A 22,466-nucleotide genomic window follows, 5' to 3' on the forward strand; every position below is an offset into this window, starting at 1 on the left:
TCATGTATGTTCGAATGACCATCAATTCTTAAATAAGCAAATATATACAATGGCATTATCGTAAAAACTGCATCCCAGAAGTAAGATGTGTTGGTATGTATCACCTGCAAGAGGTTCTCTAAAATGTGTGTTTAAATCATATTTTACGGTTGGCCGCTCGTTGTTTCTAAATGTGCAGGTTTGGAATAAAAACAACAACAGAAGAAATGGATGATGTATGGAGCATTTATTAAATACATTTTTAGAAAATTATGTTAACTAGTCAAACTTGGCTTCAGCCGACAGCTTTTCTGTACCTACATAGACTAAGCCAGGGTGCACGTGTTTATTTACTCGAAAAATATTCAATTAAAAAGAGGATTTGAATTGATGCGTTTCACACGCTGCAAATTTAACGTGTATCTGAATTGCTCATTTTATTTTTAATAGTTTACTATGAAATATGAAGTTTTGAGAAAAGTTACCAGTGTATCTAGAAGTTGATTTTGAGCTGCCTCTTTTTCCATGCAAATTCGGAATTTCAGAAAAATTGCAATAATTTATTGACTTTTGTTTACTTACTTGGAGCATCGGGATTGCTCTTCAGCTTGAATGGGCCTAAGTTACACCAGTGACCCTGCCCGGAACTCATTGTAGGGATGGTGTTGTTGCTAGGATATTGTGCGCGAGCCGTCGAGGTCGGGTAGGTTGGCGTACTAGTGCTATCGTTCCGCGGTGGCAATGATGAACGTGGTGTACTACTTGACGAATTCCATCTGTTTATCTTTGTACTCTTTGTCGATGTACTTGTTTGTTGCCTCGGTGTCATTGTTGCGCGCTTAGAAGTTGTATGTAAAAAGATGGCCGGCGCGGATGGCTTTATCTTAGTTGTCATATGTTGTGGTAGTTTTGATGTTATTGGGGAGAATGCTGTTCTCTTAGAACTCGAGAGTGTTCTGTTAGTGTTTGAAATATGTGTCACAGAAGACACGACCATCGAAGTTGTAGTGTTTAATAAGGGAGCTGTGGTTGGTATCATCGCAGTCGTAGATGTTGTTGTGGTTGTAGGAATCGTTGTTGTAGAAGTTTTGTTTTCTGTTGTCATGATAAGTTTTGTCGGTTTTGCCACACTGGATATTGGTTTAGGAGTTTGCAATGAAACTGCCGTGGAGGGAACAACTGTAGTCGATGTAAGCATCATACTTGTGCTAGAATATGTGGCGTTCATGGACGTTAAGATTGATGCAGACTTCGATGTTGTTGGAACGTTTTTTGTTGTAGTTTTTGTACTTCTCAAAGTTGACGCAGAGGTAGTAGCCGGTTTAAAAGTCAAAGAAATTGTTGTGTGGTCCAGGGGACAAACTTTTATACAAAGTTCGATTTCTCTATCGCCGAGCGGATGTTGGCCACATTCTTTCAAACAACTATGTACGGTATGATTAGCATCGCAACAGATTGCTCGTAAGCGTTGAGTTTTCATAGTATTTCCAGGAAAGTTATTCACACACTTGCTGCAGTTCCACGGTAACCAGTCACTAAATTCACAATAGCTTAGGATTTGGCCGGTCAGCATGAAAGGGCATGCCCTGTGGACAGCGGTCGCCAAAGAAGGCGGTACGGGCGGGGGTGCAGGTGGAATACAGGAACTAACCGTCGTCTTGGAACCGCACGCGACGTGGCACTGTTCAGTCTCCCTCCCGTCATCGCGCGTATATCCGCAGGATTTCAGGCAATTGTCCAGCGTCAGGCTGGTGTTGCAGCACACGCCCCTCCTTCGCTCGGCCAGCGTGTTATAGCCCGCCACGTTAGTACCGCAGCACGAGCAGTTCCACGGCAACCAGTGGCTCCATTCACAGAAGTTGGTCAGCAGCTGATGTGTCTTTAGAAACGGGCACGTACACTGAACAGGCTCCTGACAATACTGCAGCAAAACAACAGCCATTAGCGGTAAGAACCACCATTGTACATGCCGGTCTAGAGACATGGCGGCCGAACAAATAGCATCTCTAACTAATTAATTATTCAGCTTAACGTTTTAGGACAAAAATGACGAAATGCTTCGGAAATGTGTTTGTCATTGTTTTATAGCAACTTCTTGAGGAGACTAAGTCTTCCATATCATAAAAATGTAAACATTGGGATAGATGAGCAAGAGACGATTGACTGAAGTTTGGCAGAATCTAACCGTAGCAAAGAAATGTTTCTAATCATAAGCACTCACAAATAAGCTTTTAATTGTGCTGGTATGTTTAAATCACATACAATATACTTTGACGAGCCGGGATCGATTAGAGTGTTTTAAGGACTCATTTAATAAGTGTGGCAATTTTAACCAAATTTGTTTGGACATTACTTATCGATAATCCCGGCATAATCTATTTGACTATATCAAACATCCAATATGTTTAATTTACGATCAACTTCTAAGTGAGCCTGTATCGTTTGTCAGCCTTTATTGAAAACAAATAAAATTGCGTACACGAAAAAATTCTGAATAATGTATGATAACACACAAAATAAAATATAACGTTGGAATGATTAAAAGGTTCATACAAATGGTAAAAGAACAGTGTTAGCGTAAACACCTATCTTCAAGTTTCCAAATAAGTACTTGCCAAGCACAAGAGAATATACAGGGGCGCACTAGACGCCCCCCCTGAACGATTCTCAAACAAAACTGATATGGCAAATACCAATATATTTTTTCTTATATTAAGATTAATAATATATACCGTGTGTTTCTGGTCCCGGTAGAAAATTCAGACCCAAACGCTCACGCATGATCCGGTAACGAGGCTTGACGAGTTACCAACCACGCATGTGCCCGAGGGTCTAAATGGCCGGACCGGACCGGAAACGCCATTGATATTTATTTCTTACATACCTTCAATCATCCATTTTTGTAAACACTGACTTAGAAAACGTTTTTGTATTTTTCAACCTCAAAATATTCATTTTTGTAAAACATTTAATGGATAACGCATTTTTGGTACATTTCACCAAAAATTTGAACAATTTTTATTATGGTTGAAGTTTCAGATATAGTAACCAATGCTCCTGGTAGTTGTTATCTATTTTCAAGAAATCTTGTTCTAGGAAGAATAGCCAGAGACACAAAAACATGATTTGAAAAAGATTGTAATAATGCTCGTAAAAATACCAGCAAGTAGAAAAACTTAAATCGCAGGATATATTTAACGATATAGTTCAGAATAGCAGAAGTTTTAAAAATGTTAAATAGACAACTTTGTCAAAATTATGTTACTAAAAAGCTTTCGTTTAACCGATACTTAACCTTATTTTAATTTATTAAATGCATATAACGATAAAAGGAAAACACACTATAGAAAATATAACAAATGAAGATATGTGTGCCCATTTAAAAACTCAGTCCGTTAATACAAAGGATCGTGGCACGTTTTGATGTTTTCTCTCTGCCCTCAAGGAATGACATATTGAATGCACCATTTGATATTTCTGAAATTACAAAAATTGTTAAGCAATTAAAAAAACAATAAAATTCCTTCTTTGTTTAAAGATATATTTAAATAGTATGTTCAATAGTGTGTGTTTTCGTGAATTTATATCCACATAGCGTAACGTCGTGAAGCGTGTATTGGGGATCTGATTTTAATGAGATTGGGTAGATCCTATGTTTTCTCTGAAAATGAATGTTGATTTTAACCATTTGGATAAAATTATTGAATATAATGTGGATCGCAAAGTCCTTTGGATTATATCTACAGAATGCTCTTTTAAGATAGTTAATAAATCCAATGCTGGACATGGTCAATTTGAATTGTCATAATAATGGTACATAAATTTAGATAATCTTGGTGACTTGTCATATATTTGTAATCTATGTCTATATGGTGCCTGGTTTTGTCAAAAAATTGGAAATGTTAAGGTATTTTGTGTTTGGTGAATCAATGGCTAAAATATAATTTCCTACAAGATTTACATAGTAGATAAGACATGCCCATTGGGGATATATTTTTTAAAAATGTTTTAGGATTGAGATTCCAACCATATCTTATCATATAAAGTATAACTAAATTTAGAAAGTCGGTGTCGAAACTGCGGCTAATTTCACATTATAAATTATAAAGTATGAAATGTACCTGCGTTATTATCTAGTATGTATTTTCCCAATTACCTCTAAGCTGGATGTGTGCAGCAAAATTATACACACTATAAGGTAGAATTTATTTTAATTAAAACTTCTTACCTTTTTTATGAAAATATTAATAATATAAGAGCTGAAAAAGTGCCATATTATTGCAAATTTTCAACTTCATTATTTTAAAGTCGAATATAAATAAATGTATTCGTTCATCCATACATACATATTTCGCATGCAGTGCGTTCAGTCAGGCGAGCGTTTTGTAAACGCTCGCAAACGTTTTGTTTTGTATCCCTGTTGCAACGCAGCGCATACACGTAAAGCGGGAAACCAAACAGCAAACGTTCGCCGCAAACATCTTTACTGAACGCGCTGCCGGGACCAATAACAAACATAATCCTTCTCCCAGCGTATATAAAGTTCGAATATACAAGAATCAATCATATGTTATTATATGTATTTTATATGTTGTCTGTAATTTATTAATATAAGAATTGTTTATTTTGTTTAAAAAAATATGACCGTAACATATTATATCCTATAAAAAAACTCTGAAATAAAATTATTTGTTTTTATTTTGCCAGTCTGTAAGCTGAGATCACTGCGTAGGTGACTGTGCGTGTATGCATTGTACGGGGTACGATGATTATACGGGAATGTAGTATTGATTCGTGTTGGGCTTTGAGTGTTCCACACCGGCAAAATAAAAACAAATAATTTTATTTCAGAGATTGTTATAGGATATAATATGTTATCATGGAGTTGGTATATAGCATTGATACCTTACAAAAACAATATGTTCAAGACTGGATATCAGAAGAACGGGCATGCATCAGCCTGTCATGTAAAAATGTATTGGCTCTGTGCAAACATTCAGAAAATGAAGTGAGGTAAGTTCTCCACCCACACAGTGACACACATTACATGTCCACATTTATCAAATTGCCATTTTCAGTGATATCTGGATGCTATCAATAATGGAGTAAACCTGGAAGGGAAAGTCTGCCTGTTGCAGCCTCGAACTCACACATGCTGGAACACTAGCACGGCACTCAATCGATTCAGCCATAATAAAGCCCATAATCCACATTCTAAAAGTAAAAACTGACACTTTTGAGTATCATTACATTTTTACATAATGGTAGACTAGTGGCATCCATACATCTACAGTTAATAAATGGTGAACAAAGCTATTGGTTCCAAGGATTTTTAATTCTATTTTTAAAACTACTGGGTAGTTGCCTAATTCCGGATCAATTTTGAAGTTTTCTTAAAATACTGTCGGAATTACTGAACATAAGTACATGACATTTTGATATAATAATGTTGGGTCCTATATTAACCAAAATGGAAAAAGAATTAAAGAAAAAAACAATTAATTATAATATAATATTCAGAATGAAATGAGGACATTAACGACTTCCGAAAACATGCATTCAGAGCCTAAATATTCAGATTTTTTAAAAGAACACAGTTAACATCATCAAGTCAATATACAAATATTTAAATGCTATTTAAATATAAATCATGCATTAAATGTTAACCTGTATATAAATTTTATTCTTCTCCGAAGTATTCGTATGTGTATTTTCGGCCTATCCGAACTACTAATATGTCCGAATTTGCAAAATTTTGAAAGTACGAATTTGCAAAATTTTTGCTTCGTTTTCATATCAAATGCTGCACAACACAAAAACAATGACATCGTCAATTTATTTACTGTGTATGTATTTGGAATTGTATTTGGTGATTGACGATAAGTCATAAACTTCGTATAGTATGTATAGTGTTTAAAGACAACCCTGTATAACCTCAATATAAAAGCTCGCGCTGTGTGACGTCATCCCCCACGTGACTAAATATTGACATTTGAGAAAGCGAAAGTTTAGAGGTATTTATTTACGGGTTATACTCACATAGCTGCACTTTTGTGTTGTTTCTGTTGCTATGGAGGTCAGTTGCTTAGACTGTGATCATTCTATATTGATCACGGTCGCCGAAATGCCTTTTAAACGATTTCCGAATATTTAGGCAAATCCGGAATTAGGCAGCTGCCCAGTACTTCAAAATTTAAATTGATAACAGACACTTGATCAGGCTGGTGAAACTTGTTCAATTGGACAATATTGCTTGAGCTGGCAATTATTGCCCTATCAAGCAATAATTAGAACAAAAAAAGAGGATTTTACGCCTTGTTACAAAGAAGCAACCAACTGCAAGCTTTGGCGCACTCAGAATATATTCATTAGGATGATACATTAACAAAGCAAACACTCCAAAGACTTTCACAACATGTGCTTTAATGTGCTGAGCAGCTCAAAATACCTTCAGACATCAACTGCAAAGCACAGTACAAACATACACTACAATACCAAAAATTGTATCCTTATTTGCTCTTTTCTGCAAGAAAATACTGCCATGTTGACTGAGATTATTTGAGTTCTTTCCAATCAATCTTGTAGTTTATGATATATTTCAGTTCACACTTCAATCGCCACTATGAGGTGGTAGCTGTGGATGTGGACAAGCCATGGGAGGCACACCTGGTAACCACAGTGACACGGCAGCTGCTTCATCTTGTCTGGGACACCACAGGGAATCAGCTCCTTCTCATAGACACAAATGGGCACTGCCAGCTCTGGAACATGAAGGTCAGCATAGAGCAGGACAAACATTAGAAACAATAAAGACAAGTTTTAATTGAAATAAGATTAACGGTAGAATGTTCATTGATGCTCCTATTATTTCTGGTCTTAAAGACAAGTCCAGGCTTTATAGACTCTTTAGTCAATTATGCTGCAATCAAGTCCAAGAATGGTGCTCTTTGAAACGACCGGTAAACACATTCATGTCCACATCCTGGACAAGGTTGTAATTATGGAATACAGTGTTGTTTTCATAAAAAATACCAACAACCCACTGCAACTTGTTCTGGTAATTTAAATTGTCTTTTCAAATGTTTGTTGTTGGATGTGCTCAAGATTATAAATGAATAGTGACCAGTCAGCCGATATAAAGAGCTATTATGGGAGCAGTAGAAACCAAATGTAGTTCTGGTTAGGTACAACTGTAAAATTAAGTTTTTCTTTTATGTAATAATTGAATGTATGCAAATTGACTTTTGTCCAATCTTGCAAAATTCTGCAAAAAGTATTTTCGAATTTAGTAAATCAAAGGTAGAGTCACAAATTGCCATGACCAAACACAACTTCTCCGCATTTCCGTTTTAAATTGTTTAATAATAAAAAGACATTACATACATGTAATTCCCACTTGCTTAATTGGAATTCTTTTATTTATAATATTTAAACCCCATTGCGCTTCCCATCATATTGTAAAAAAATGGAATATGGACAATAACAGTCTTCAAATGTTATCGTGGGAAAAAACAACTAACATGATCTGCATACTAGCTCACAATCATTCTGTGTTTAAATAAATTGGACAGTTATTAAACTTAATTTAATATTGTACATGAGATTTACTATCTAATAATTAATGTTGTGATAATTTAGCAAGTTTGTTTCATCATTTTGTGAGTTAGCACAAAAGCCACTCACAAAATATGCCAGTGCCTTTTTTTTTTAGTTCCATCCAAGCCCTGAGTGTTTGGTCAATTCGTTTTTTAGTATTAGGCAATAAGATTTCATAGGTAAGTTCTGTATAATGTTCTTTATGTATAAAACAAATAGAAATGACCTTCTACATGTCTCATTGTGACAACTGATGTATTGTTTATTTCACCAGGACCACATGTTGAATCAGTGGGAGTGTGTGGGCTCAATAACAGCGGCAGGGGAGGAGGTGCTTGCTGTCATGTGGTTCCATAATGGGCTCCAGGTATGGGCTACTAAACTCATAGAAATAACACTTCTGGAACATCAAGCCTGAATTTCAACCTTGCTACTTAATCTAGAAAGTGTAACAAGCCCAGCCATTGAAAATGCTACTTTTGATCATTTTTAAAATGTTTATATGTATTGTGTAGTATAAAGTGTCATTTGTGAAAAAAATAGGTGAGTTTCAGGAATAAGTTATGCCTAGAAATTTGTTTTTCATTGCCAATGCTGTTACTTGTTTCAGATCATATTTGATCCAGACAAGAGAAATGAGACCCAGTACATCGAGAAGTATGCTCGTAACTTGCGGTTTACACCATCCCTCACACAGTTTGGGGGAAGCTTTGTTGAGGGTTTCGTCTATGTGACAGCATCAGGACTGGTAAATTAGATAGTAAAGTTGGCAGATGAATTCTTTTTATGTATTAAATTCAAACTTGTGAACTTAATCCTTTATACCTAATAAATACATGAACATTTAGTTTTCATTGATCAAATGATCTAATTTCTCAATGATAGCAATTTATATGTTACCATCAAAGGTGACAGTAGGTGTTAGGCAGCCAAATGGAGAAGTGATCTCCTCCTCAGAGAACCTCTCCCCAAACCACCTCCGTCTCATGTCAGCGGACATCGCCAACACTGGGAACGGGGATATCATGATCGCCACCAGCGATGGGCAGCTGTCCTCTGCGGTACAGTGCTTCCTGGTGTCTGTGAAGCTGTCAGGGAAGAATATTGAGATCCACTGTAAGAACGGAGCTAGTCTTTACACAAAAACACAGATGGAGTACAGTGGCGAAACCACGAATGCCAGGTAATCACAATAGGTCCCCCTTGTCAATACAGAAAAGGAACCTACTTTTAAAATTTCATGCTATTGTACAACAACTCTTCACATTAAGAAGGTACAGACAGTATAAACTTTGGGGAACACTGATTTATTGAAGTCCAAATAAAAGAGATGGCAATATTAATTACAGTACCAATTATAATTATATCAGAATTCATTCCCTTTTTTACAGGTTAAAATTTAAAATGTCCTGATATTGTAGGATCAGCAAGGTGGTATTTATGAACAGTGAGAGCAGTGACACACTGTTTGTTGTGAGTGGAAGTGCAGGCCACAGTAATGTAGAGGTGTGGCAGCTGCTGGAACAGATGCTTCCCCAACACAAGATGTTCTCCTTGAACACAGCACCTTACACCTCCATCAAAACCCATAAGTGGATGCACAAGGCCACACTGCCCCACCCTGCACAGCTCACCTGCCTGGCTGGACCCAAGCTGCCCATGAGTAGAAATGTGGGAGAGACAACAGGGTACCTGCCGTATATTGCAGCGGCATACAAGGACGGTACAATTCACTTGATCCACCGATACACGTTCCAAGTGATCTCCACCTCTTCCATGGATGGCCTGCGTCACCAGGTCCAAGGTTCTCCACTCAGTGGTGAGAAGAAACCTCGCCTCTCCCTGCAGCTGTCTGCAATGACCCAGACTGGGAGTGGGTGTGGCATTGTGGGGTTGCACGAGGGTCGAGTGTACCTGTTTCGCACGTACAATGGGAGTCGTGAGAGTGCCCTCCAGCTGCCGCCCTCCAGTGTGGTTTTACTGCTGGAGTATGCCATGGTCACAGGCCAGGACTGGTGGGATGTATTTCTATCTGTTAGGCAAGGTAGGACAAATACTTTTGTTCTTAGGTTATCAGAATTTTCAATATAATTTTCTTAGAAATAAAACATGAATTATATTGTTTTCATCATCAAGCAGCAAGGTACAGTTATCTTTTGCACATTATAAGCATAATGATACCTACATGTATGTAAAATACCTTATACATTGTGTGTGTTGTGATTCACATGATAAAGGTTTCCAACCTTGTTTTTCCCAGGCATGATAATGAACATCAGCCAGACGTTGACAGACAACTTCAACAAGCAGGTCCACACAATGCAGGACTACGTGTTCATGAGGTTGCTTAGTATGAAAATGGGCCTCTTCTGTAGTTATAGGTTTGTACCCCTGATTATGACTGTTCTAGATCTCATTGTGCAGATGTGTTTTTATAGCTTTAACAAGTTTGCTGTGATCATTGGCATGGTAATTGGCTGTGTAAGAACAGTCACTTGAAACTTGTTGGTACACGTATGGTGCAATTTTTGTGCCGAATGCCTATTATTACAAATAAATTAATAATAAATAATTAGTACCAATTATAATGATTTCTTCACTGTGTTTTAATTTCTTCCTTCTTTCTTAAAACAAGTTAGTCATTGGCGCATCATTTTATTCATGATTTTTGACATGAACTTGTCTCATGTTTTCATAGCACACAGATTTTGTCTCCACTCGTTTTGACTGCATTCATTGTATCTATAACATCCTGATTATACACCTATGAATCCTTAAACATGTTCTTTATTCATGCTCCTTGTTCGGATAAGAACTAAAATAATAAGCTAGTTGGAATATGCTTACATTGATGATGCATGTCTTGTTAATGCTGTACTTTTGTAATGACATGTGATTGACGTAGAATTTAGTTCTCAAAATTAGCAATGTATTGTCATTCTTATAAACAAGTATGATGATGATATCTAACGGAATTTTACAGATATAATCATGAAATGTTCAGCATTTTTTCCTGAAATGTCTTTTGATAAGACATGTGTCTGAATGCCCCAAATTGTGCGTTGCAACCAATACGTAAACATCATCTTTAGGAAGTGTAGTCTCTTTGGCTGTAATTCATTGTATAGTATGGCATATTTAAATGATGTATTCTTGCATTCAGTGCTGGACATCAGAAGGCTGTAGACTTCCACACTCAACTGGTGCTACACTCGATTGGCAATGTGATACGGGGCATTCTTAAACCCCGTAACGTCTCCTCTCAGGACAAGGTAGGATACTCTGATAAATATGATAGTTGTTCAACATTTGGCTGTTCTCTCCCTTACACTACTTTGTAGATACAATCAAATCTCCAAACTATTGCCCTTATAGCTTCCTAACATATCTTGTATCTTTCCTTGTGGAATTTAATGTTCAAAGTAGAGTTCAATACTATTCATATGCTGCAGTATTATTAAGAATAAATTAAATAAAAGACCGATTGATTTTAAAACATTTTCATAAAATGTTAAAAAGTTACTTAGAAATTGTTACTCCAATTCTAGGGTCCAGCTGAGAAGATAACGCTACTATGTAACAAGTTCACAGATGGGGACATTGACACAGTCTTGTCAAAGATTGATGTGGAGGAGTTCCACGTCGAGACAAGAAAAAAAGAAAAGGCAGAAGGTAGGGTTCTCACAAAAAACATTTGTTTTGTTTTCATTTATCAGGTTTGATGTAATATAACAATATGACATTGTAAACAAGGAAATACACTTATTCTCCTACTATTATGTACCTTGCACTAGTCTACTGTCATTAACTCTGCTAGTAGTTATTCCATGGGAGAGGGCCTCAACTGATGTTGCGAAAACTTGTGGCCCAATCCCTTTGTATGTTAGATTTTATCATGTTTGATTTAAATAGTGTGTTAAACTTCGCCAAGATAATCTCATTGTATTTGTTTCTGACACATGCAATAAGTTAAAATATCATTACATAAAGAAATATTTCAAAAGTAATGCAACTTATTTGATCAATTAGGATTATGTATGACTTAAGGTAGTGGTAGGGTGTAGATCTTAATAATCCTATACCAGTCTACAAGGTGAGCAGTCATTTACTGGGGTACTTCACTTTATCCTTCAGTGACCCTGTGCAGCATCCAGTCACTCATCCAGTGGGTGTCTGACTTGAGCCTGCAGCTGTTGGCTGGTGCCCCTCTGTTCCAGTCGCTCTCCTCGTTCCCCGGCTCTTCCCTCCTCCAGGACACGTCTGTCCTGGCCCTACTCCGTGAGCTACTTGTTATCTTCAAGATGTGGTCCCTCCGACACCCCGCATGTGTACCAGTATTCACGACCACTTCTGTGAATATGGATATATTAAAACATTTGTACAAGCTGCTAACACGAGCATGGCTGTGTCGGAAGGAGGGTCGTAGTGTGGAGTTTGACGATGGCTTGTTGGACGAGTGCAGTGTTCTCCACAGTAAAGTGTTAATACCCAGCAACACACAAAGTTTCAGAATGGACACCAATGGATTTACAGTGTACACACAGAACTTGCCGCTCATGTTCAAGTTTGATGAGGAACCGGAGTACTTATACCAGAAGAAAGTGTCAGAATCTCACCGTGCAATGATGGATGTGACATCATCAAACAGTCAGCACCACGACATAGTGCGACAGATCCACCTGGGTACACGTGTGTCAGGGGAGACCCGCCAGTGTACCCGGTGTGGGTGTCGCTCCCTGCTCCAGTGTGTTGGAAAGTCTCAGACAATGATAGCCTGGGAACAGAGATGGATGCGGAACTGCCTCTGTATGGGACACTGGAAACTAGCAGTTTGATTTTTGGACTAGCTTATTGATTTGTGAAGCATCTCTTAACATTTTAAGAAATTTGTGACACTTGAAATTGTAATGAAGAAGACTGAAATGAAAAAAAAAATTAAGAATATTTTATGGCCTTGCATATAACTTGTCAATATCAATCTCTTGAAATATTTTTTCTTATCAATCTCTTGAAATATTTTTTCTAATTGAAAACTATTGTTAGCTCACTACAATTGTAGTTGTATTTTTATATAAATTGGGTCCATTTTGTTATGTAAAGCAGGTTATTTTATAGCACATTTCAGAAACATTACATTACTTCTACTATTCTACTATTGTGTGCAAATGTTTCTCAAACATATTGTCATTATTATTGATACCATTGTGTTCAAAACCACCGATCATGAAATGACTGTAACTGATTGTTATTTTGTTGTGAAGTAAAAAGAAATTAATTCTATTCTATGGGTTATTCCTTTCTCTTACATTTTTCTGGTTTTAGCTGAAGTATTTTGGCGCTCAACTTCATATGCAGGAGATACGCACAAACCATGCATGCTCTGTAGGCCGCAACTCGGCACTTATTGGTACAGCAATCCCAGGTGCTCAACTTCATATGCTGGAGATACGCACGAACCATGCATGCTCTGTAGGCCACAACTCTGCACTTATTGGTACAGCAATCCCAGGTGTTCAACTTCATATGCTGGAGATACGCACGAACCATGCATGCTCTGTAGGCCACAACTCTGCACTTATTGGTACAGCAATCCCAGGTGTTCAACTTCATATGCTGGAGATACGCACGAACCATGCATGCTCTGTAGGCCACAACTCTGCACTTATTGGTACAGCAATCCCAGGTGCTCAACTTCATATGCTGGAGATACGCACGAACCATGCATGCTCTGTAGGCCGCAACTCGGCACTTATTGGTACAGCAATCCCAGGCGCTCAACTTCACATGCTGGAGATACGCACGAACCATGCATGCTCTGTAGGCCGCAACTCGGCACTTATTGGTACAGCAATCCCAGGCGCTCAACTTCATATGCTGGAGATACGCACGAACCATGCATGCTCTGTAGGCCGCAACTCGGCTCTTATTGGTACAGCAATCCCAGGTGCACAACTTGACATGCTGGAGATACGCACGAACCATGCATGCTCTGTAGGCCGCAACTTTGCACTTATTGGTACAGCAATCCCAGGTGCTCAACTTCACATGCTGGAGATACGCACGAACCATGCATGCTCTGTAGGCCGCAACTCGGCACTTATTGGTACAGCAATCCCAGGTGCTCAACTTCACATGCAGGAGATACGCACGAACCATGCATGCTCTGTAGGCCGCAACTCGGCACTTATTGGTACAGCAATCCCAGGTGCTCAACTTCATATGCTGGAGATACGCACGAACCATGCATGCTCTGTAGGCCGCAACTCGGCACTTATTGGTACAGCAATCCCAGGTGCACAACTTCACACCCTGGAGATATGCATGAACCATGCATGCTCTGTAGGCCGCAACTCTGCACTTATTGGTACAGCAATCCCAGGTGCACAACTTCACACCCTGGAGATACGCATGAACCATGCATGCTCTGTAGGCCGCAACTCTGCACTTATTGGTACAGCAATCCCAGGTGCACAACTTCACACCCTGGAGATATGCATGAACCATGCATGCTCTGTAGGCCGCAACTCGGCACTTATTGGTACAGCAATCCCAGGTGCACAACTTCATATGCTGGAGATACGCACGAACCATGCATGCTCTGTAGGCCGCAACTCTGCACTTATTGGTACAGCAATCCCAGGTGCTCAACTTCACATGCTGGAGATACGCACGAACCATGCATGCTCTGTAGGCCGCAACTCGGCACTTATTGGTACAGCAATCCCAGGTGCTCAACTTCACATGCTGGAGATACGCACGAACCATGCATGCTCTGTAGGCCGCAACTCGGCACTTATTGGTACAGCAATCCCAGGTGCTCAACTTCACATGCTGGAGATACGCACGAACCATGCATGCTCTGTAGGCCGCAACTCGGCACTTATTGGTACAGCAATCCCAGGTGCTCAACTTCACATGCTGGAGATACGCACGAACCATGCATGCTCTGTAGGCCGCAACTCGGCACTTATTGGTACAGCAATCCCAGGCGCTCAACTTCACACCCTGGAGATATGCATGAACCATGCATGCTCTGTAGGCCGCAACTCTGCACTTATTGGTACAGCAATCCCAGGTGCACAACTTCATATGCTGGAGATACGCACGAACCATGCATGCTCTGTAGGCCGCAACTCGGCACTTATTGGTACAGCAATCCCAGGTGCTCAACTTCACATGCTGGAGATACGCACGAACCATGCATGCTCTGTAGGCCGCAACTCGGCACTTATTGGTACAGCAATCCCAGGTGCTCAACTTCACATGCTGGAGATATGCATGAACCATGCATGCTCTGTAGGCCGCAACTCTGCACTTATTGGTACAGCAATCCCAGGTGCTCAACTTCACACCCTGGAGATATGCATGAACCATGCATGCTCTGTAGGCCGCAACTCTGCACTTATTGGTACAGCAATCCCAGGTGCTCAACTTCACACCCTGGAGATATGCATGAACCATGCATGCTCTGTAGGCCGCAACTCTGCACTTATTGGTACAGCAATCCCAGGCGCTCAACTTCACATGCTGGAGATATGCACGAACCATGCATGCTCTGTAGGCCGCAACTCGGCACTTATTGGGAGATACGCACGAACCATGCATGCTCTGTAGGCCGCAACTCGGCACTTATTGGTACAGCAATCCCAGGTGCTCAACTTCATATGCTGGAGATACGCACAAACCATTCATGCTCTGTAGGCCGCAACTCGGCACTTATTGGTACAGCAATCCCAGGTGCTCAACTTCATATGCTGGAGATACGCACGAACCATGCATGCTCTGTAGGCCGCAACTCTGCACTTATTGGTACAGCAATCCCAGGTGCTCAACTTCACATGCTGGAGATACGCACGAACCATGCATGCTCTGTAGGCCGCAACTCGGCACTTATTGGTACAGCAATCCCAGGTGCTCAACTTCATATGCTGGAGATATGCACGAACCATGCATGCTCTGTAGGCCGCAACTCGGCACTTATTGGTACAGCAATCCCAGGCGCTCAACTTCACATGCTGGAGATACGCATGAACCATGCATGCTCTGTAGGCCGCAACTGTGCACTTATTGGTACAGCAATCCCAGGTGCTCAACTTCACATGCTGGAGATACGCACGAACCATGCATGCTCTGTAGGCCGCAACTCGGCACTTATTGGTACAGCAATCCCAGGTGCTCAACTTCATATGCTGGAGATACGCACGAACCATGCATGCTCTGTAGGCCGCAACTCGGCACTTATTGGTACAGCAATCCCAGGCGCTCAACTTCATATGCTGGAGATACGCACGAACCATGCATGCTCTGTAGGCCGCAACTCGGCACTTATTGGTACAGCAATCCCAGGTGCTCAACTTCATATGCTGGAGATACGCACGAACCATGCATGCTCTGTAGGCCGCAACTCGGCACTTATTGGTACAGCAATCCCAGGTGCACAACTTCATATGCTGGAGATACGCACGAACCATGCATGCTCTGTAGGCCGCAACTCTGCACTTATTGGTACAGCAATCCCAGGTGCACAACTTCACATGCTGGAGATACGCACGAACCATGCATGCTCTGTAGGCCGCAACTCGGCACTTATTGGTACAGCAATCCCAGGTGCACAACTTCATATGCTGGAGATACGCACGAACCATGCATGCTCTGTAGGCCGCAACTCTGCACTTATTGGTACAGCAATCCCAGGTGCTCAACTTCACATGCTGGAGATACGCACGAACCATGCATGCTCTGTAGGCCGCAACTCGGCACTTATTGGTACAGCAATCCCAGGTGCTCAACTTCACATGCTGGAGATACGCACGAACCATGCATGCTCTGTAGGCCGCAACTCGGCACTTATTGGTACAGCAATCCCAGGTGCTCAACTTCACATGCTGGAGATACGCACGAACCATGCATGCTCTGTAGGCCGCAACTCGGCACTTATTGGTACAGCAATCCCAGGTGCTCAACTTCACATGCTGGAGATACGCACGAACCATGCATGCTCTGTAGGCCGCAACTCGGCACTTATTGGTACAGCAATCCCAGGTGCTCAACTTCACATGCTGGAGATACGCACGAACCATGCATGCTCTGTAGGCCGCAACTCGGCACTTATTGGTACAGCAATCCCAGGTGCACAACTTCATATGCTGGAGATACGCACGAACCATGCATGCTCTGTAGGCCGCAACTCGGCACTTATTGGTACAGCAATCCCAGGTGCTCAACTTCACATGCTGGAGATACGCACGAACCATGCATGCTCTGTAGGCCGCAACTCTGCACTTATTGGTACAGCAATCCCAGGTGCTCAACTTCACATGCTGGAGATACGCACGAACCATGCATGCTCTGTAGGCTGCAACTCTGCACTTATTGGTACAGCAATCCCAGGTGCTCAACTTCATATGCTGGAGATACGCACGAACCATGCATGCTCTGTAGGCCGCAACTCTGCACTTATTGGTACAGCAATCCCAGGTGCTCAACTTCATATGCTGGAGATATGCACAAACCATGCATGCTCTGTAGGCCGCAACTCTGCACTTATTGGTACAGCAATCCCAGGCGCTCAACTTCACATGCTGGAGATATGCATGAACCATGCATGCTCTGTAGGCCGCAACTCTGCACTTATTGGTACAGCAATCCCAGGCGCTCAACTTCATATGCTGGAGATATGCATGAACCATGCATGCTCTGTAGGCCGCAACTCTGCACTTATTGGTACAGCAATCCCAGGTGCACAACTTGACATGCTGTTTAACGTTTCTATAAAGATTCATCATCCTAGACAATTTTTGTGATGGAAGAACAGACGGACAAGTGAAAATTTCCACACATAATGAAGCACATTTTCCACTATTCTTTTAAATCTTTCACATTTCTTTTGTCAACAAGCACATATATCTTTCACAATTTTTGTCCATGATCACTTATTTCACCAATTTGATATGAACTTTCCCATCAAGTGTTGCACAGGTTGCTGATGAGGTTTAGTAAAAATAATATATATATATAAATATATTAACAAAACACAAATCGAGAAAGACAAGCCAAAAGGAGGTATTTGACTTAAAAGGATATTGTCTGACTTTCGAGTGTGACATACCACTTGAACTAGCAGATCAAAGGAAAATGCAGCCAGTTCAACCAACCTGTTGAACCTTACACATTTTTCACATATCATTTGTGATCACATATTTCATATATAATTTTTTCAAATATGTGAATTTTGTGGTCCAACATACAGTGCATTAAGGAAACAAGCCAATTCTTACTTTCCTCCATGGTTGGAGAATGTCCATACCCTTTTACCAACAGTATTGTAAGTTATTTACTTATTCTAAGCTTTGCATCATAGTCTGTATAATAAAACAAGTCTTCACATATGCAAGACTCAAAACCTATGGCTGACCAACAATTCTGGCCAAATCCTCAAACACGGCCAATTTATCATTCTCTGGGTTTGCCACAGTCGTGGGATTGGCCATGTTTGTAGGATTGGCCACAGTCGTGGGATTGGCCATGTTTGTAGGATTGGCCACAGTCGTGGGATTGGCCATGTTTGTAGGATTGGCCACAGTCGTGGGATTGGCCATGTTTGTAGGATTGGCCACAGTCGTTGGATTGGCCATGTTTGTAGGATTGGCCACAGTCGTGGGATTGGCCATGTTTGTAGGATTAGCCAGTCGTGGGATTGGTCATGTTTGTAGGATTGGCCACAGTCGTGGGATTGGCCATGTTTGTAGGATTGGCCACAGTCGTGGGATTGGCCATGTTTGTAGGATTGGCCACAGTCGTGGGATTGGCCATGTTTGTAGGATTGGCCACAGTTGTTGGGTTGGCCGTAGATCTGAGTCTTATATGTCTGCGTTTGTTTCGCAAGAAGTAATATCTGTTTATTGTGGACTTGTTACAATAATTGTTAGAAATTTGTTCATTTTACATATTAAAAACCAAAACACACATATTATATTAAAAATGTTTTATTCTTAACATTGACTGTACAGCTAATTTCTCTAAACAACTAAATGTAAAATGGTACATACAATGTGAAATCTAGTGAAATAATACAGAGTCTTGAAATGCAATATATCAAAGGATACATATTTATTGCAGAGTTAAGACAACACAAAAATAAATCGTGAACAAAAAATGTCAATTTCTTGAAAATCGACAACAAAATAATTTTTCATTGTGTTTTGGTATTTCACTGAAAAAACAAGAGATCTCAACAGTACTGTAAGCCGAAATTAAAAAGATTTCAAGAATTTAAAATATTAAAAGTCAGAGCATGATCATATGGGTCTGCCCTGCAGATAAAATGACATGATAAAATGTGAAATACAGTAAAACATGGTTTTGTTCATATTTTTCTGCACTTTTAACACAAACATCAAGATATCAATGAACTCTGATTTTCAAATTGCTCTACAGCAAATTAAAAAAAAAATTCTATGCATTTAATCCCAAGTAAGGGCTAATAAACTTAAGATGCATTTCTCAAATTTCAAGACCATAGATTTTATAATTATACTCCTACCTAGCGAAGTGAACACACAACTTGCATGATGTGATGTTGAAAGTTTCCACACAGTGCTGCAGTATAACTCCCTGCATTTATGCAGTCAATGGAAAAATGAATAATTATATACATGTTTATGTACCAAAATTTTCTTTTACTCACCATTTGCAATTTTTACAACTCAAGACTCACAGAATGATCGGCCCAAAGTCAATTTTTTGGCAAAAATGTATATTTAACTTACATTATAGTTTAATTTATTGAGTGCAACAATGTGTTCTTTTCAAATCACTGCATCTAACTTTGTGCCAAAAATCTGGTGATGTCACATATTCATCAACACTGTCCAATGCCAACTTCAAACATATATAATTGGTCCGTGGAGTAGTTAATTCAACTATAATGGTTACATTGGTATCATAAACTTGTCATACCATAAAATTTCACACAAAACACAACATTTTCAATCAACACAATTATGATACATTTTGTCAACCACTTGCCCGGTGCACAAAATTATGTCTATGATTGCTGTTACTGTTGGTGTTGGCATGGTTAGATAATCACCTAACTAAACAATTTCATAATTTGACTTATTTTTCATTATGTGCAAACATTTCAATAAACACTGATCATAGACATAAGTGTAAATAAAAACAAATCAAACATGTTAGGAGAGGTTAACAATATCCAATCCAAATGAAAACATGTCTGTGATGGAAATGATACGCTAGCAATAAGAAATTTTGTATAAATGGTATCCGTTTATGTGATTACATATAATTTTATATGTCCTAATACAACACAATCATGAGAAGATTTGTTCTACATGCTGCCATTGGTTACGAGATAACACCTGTCACCAGGATCAAAACAAGAGAACTGCAAGCCAGTCCCAATGCCAGTCTGGGTGTTTTTGTCTAAAAGGGGAATAAATTTGTTTACCATTATTGAAGATTCAGTTATGAAACTTGCTACACACATGCATAATGTCCCATGTGCAAGTTTATGTGAATATATTGGAACTGTTTTTGATTCATGGCCAAGGTTAAAACGTTTTTTAAGCTATTAAATTGAATACCTCAACTTTTTGCCTTGAAAAACAAAAACACAAAAAAATAGACACATAACTGACTGACAAATATTCCCATTATGTTACAATGGAAGATTAACCCTTTCCCATTGGTTGCAATGGGAAAGTTTAACAATTTCTCTAAAATTTGATCTGTATTTCAGGTTGAGTTTCCAGATCTGGCACACCAGCACATCTGTACTGGTCAGCTTTTGTGTACAGTACTTTCTTGGCACAATCCTTACCATTCTGCTCATTCCGTACATTCTTCAAAACAGTCCTGATTTTCTCAGGGAATAAGTTCATCTTCGTCTGTAAACACTACACATATCAATTGAAGTTGCCAACATTCCAATGAAGCCACAACTTAGCATGCAGGCTATGTACCCATTCAGCAGAACTATTTCTCCATCTCCTACACATGGTAAAACACAAACACTTGAACAAGAATCAGTATTGTCAGTTACTTGCAGCTCGGAACACTGCAGAAATGTCACTCTCTCCATACCCAAGTCTTCGTGCCTTCTTGTACAACTGAAACAGAATACACAAAACATTTAGTATCTTAATTTTCAACTGAATTCAATGTGCATACCATTGTCACATCTGAAAGGTTTTTAAGCTTCGTTGAAGGTAAAAGTCAATTGTATACTGTTTGTTGGTAAAAGATGTTGTTGCCATAATTTGTGCATAAACAGGAGTTTCATATGGAAACAAGATGAAGGGATTATGTCAGCCTGTATAATCAATCCAAAGGGGTAGGTTCATGACCACGAGGCTCATTTTTGCCACTCAAATTCTCAAAAACAAAGCCATTGTGGTGATTGAAACTTACCAGTAGGTTAAAGTAAACTATAAAACATAAACAAGGCAATGATGAATACTTCTTTTTCTTGTTCAACAATTAATACGTGCAGATTTTTAAAAAGTTTCATTTTTGCAATTTTTACTAAATTTTAGAGGTAGTAATAACACCTGTATCATAAATTTTGCCTATGATTATCGTAATGACATATGCAATTGTGGTGTTTAAAAAACAACCACATGCAGTTTAGCTATTTTTCATGGGAAAAGGGCGGCCCCATTCATTTTCTCTATTAAATTCACAAAAAATGGCAAAAATTTCCATTTTTCTAATTCAAAACATATTTTTGATCAGGAATTTGCGAATTGTTTGGTGATATTAAACATATAGTGTATAAATTTCCTTTATATAAGACTTATAAAGTATATTTTTCCTTTTTTTATATTGAATGTTGGTTATAACAATGAGCCTTCGTGAAACTACTCCTCCACTAGCTAATAAAACTGCATGTTGTACATTAATGAACAAAGCCCACTGACCTCGTTGGCTGCTGCTGCGATGTAGAGCGGTTGTTCCACCTTGTCACCGAGCTGGAGAGCGAGACGGAGGTCCTTCTGTTGGTGCTGAAGCGGGAAGTGGGGATCATACTTCTGGTTCAGGATCGCTGAAACATTAGAAATAGCATGAATTTAATCTCATTTAATCGTATCTTTATTTCTTCAACTTTTAAGAAATCCTAAGTATTGTGGGGGGTATTGTATATTCTAGCCATATGTTTTCTAGTACAAATACTTCATTCATATTCCACAATGTTAACATACATTCAAAACAGAACAATGAAATTATTTTTGAATACAGAGATTTAGAGCCATAATTTGTGTGGTTAATGCAAGGGGAGCAAGACAAATCGGCCCCTTACCAAATCGGCCTACTACCAAATCGGCCCCTAAGACGTTTCGGCCCTGCCATTTCGTCCCCTTAATTAAAATGACTCGAGACGTTTCGGCCCCTTAGTGATTTTCAACAGAGACATTTCGGCCCCTTAATTTTATTTTATTTTTTATCTTGGGTATAAAGAAAAACATTGTAGGTCGTCTTATAAATGTCAATGAGATCTGTAAATAAGTTGTAAATAAAATCTTTAAATTTACAAATAGACAGATATGCATGAAAAACATTGATATGACTGATATAAAAATATAATTAAAATCTAAATAACTATTAACCCTGATTTTTAATATAAAATGTTAGAAAATCTAAGAAAGTTTATTTGTTATAACTGTTAATTATTAATTGATCATTAAAGACTTCAAAGAAAATTTGTCTTTGAACCATGCGTTCTTTTTTTGCAAGGCAAACTGTTAGTGTTGTGGGTGTGAAAAAGACATTCAAAGACGTGTGAATGAATAATTTTCTTTAATTTGATAATGTTATTTAGAGTTGATTAAAGAAGATTTGAGTAATATAAACAACGTAAGTATATATATTAA

At 39.1% G+C, this 22,466-nt stretch overlaps 2 protein-coding genes across 3 annotated transcripts in view; one reads left to right on the forward strand and one right to left on the reverse strand.

Moving 5' to 3' along the window:
- The first annotated feature begins 4,787 nt into the window (after positions 1–4,787).
- LOC128227588 (mediator of RNA polymerase II transcription subunit 16-like) lies at positions 4,788–12,849 on the forward strand. The gene is made up of 10 exons (XM_052938273.1): positions 4,788–4,992; positions 6,582–6,753; positions 7,850–7,942; positions 8,186–8,323; positions 8,484–8,758; positions 8,997–9,619; positions 9,836–9,956; positions 10,739–10,847; positions 11,124–11,247; positions 11,710–12,849. The coding sequence occupies exons 1-10, from the start codon at positions 4,859–4,861 to the stop codon at positions 12,408–12,410; spliced, it is 2,490 nt and encodes an 829-aa protein (XP_052794233.1). The 5' UTR covers positions 4,788–4,858; the 3' UTR covers positions 12,411–12,849.
- A 5,693-nt stretch (positions 12,850–18,542) lies between these two features.
- The window catches only part of LOC128227590 (uncharacterized), a 39,466-nt gene continuing 35,542 nt past the window's right edge, over positions 18,543–22,466 (reverse strand). For both annotated transcript variants that reach the window (XM_052938276.1, XM_052938275.1), the window contains exons 14-15: positions 21,516–21,640; positions 18,543–20,705 (exon numbers count right to left, since the gene is read on the reverse strand). In XM_052938276.1, the coding sequence (XP_052794236.1) occupies positions 20,631–20,705; positions 21,516–21,640 (200 nt within the window). In that variant the 3' untranslated portion in view covers positions 18,543–20,630. The remainder of the gene's footprint in view (positions 20,706–21,515; positions 21,641–22,466) is intronic.

This window comes from Mya arenaria, chromosome 3 (genome assembly GCF_026914265.1).
Source record: "Mya arenaria isolate MELC-2E11 chromosome 3, ASM2691426v1".
Taxonomy (NCBI): Eukaryota; Metazoa; Mollusca; class Bivalvia; order Myida; family Myidae; genus Mya; species Mya arenaria.

Excerpts from the sequence above, each read along its gene's own strand:
- LOC128227588 (XM_052938273.1), top strand. The coding sequence starts at position 4,859 with ATGGAGTTGGTATATAGCATTGATACCTTACAAAAACAATATGTTCAA. Across the intron at positions 7,943-8,185 it reads GGTTCCATAATGGGCTCCAG|ATCATATTTGATCCAGACAA; the intron begins GTATGGGCTACT and ends TACTTGTTTCAG. Across the intron at positions 9,957-10,738 it reads GGCCTCTTCTGTAGTTATAG|TGCTGGACATCAGAAGGCTG; the intron begins GTTTGTACCCCT and ends TCTTGCATTCAG.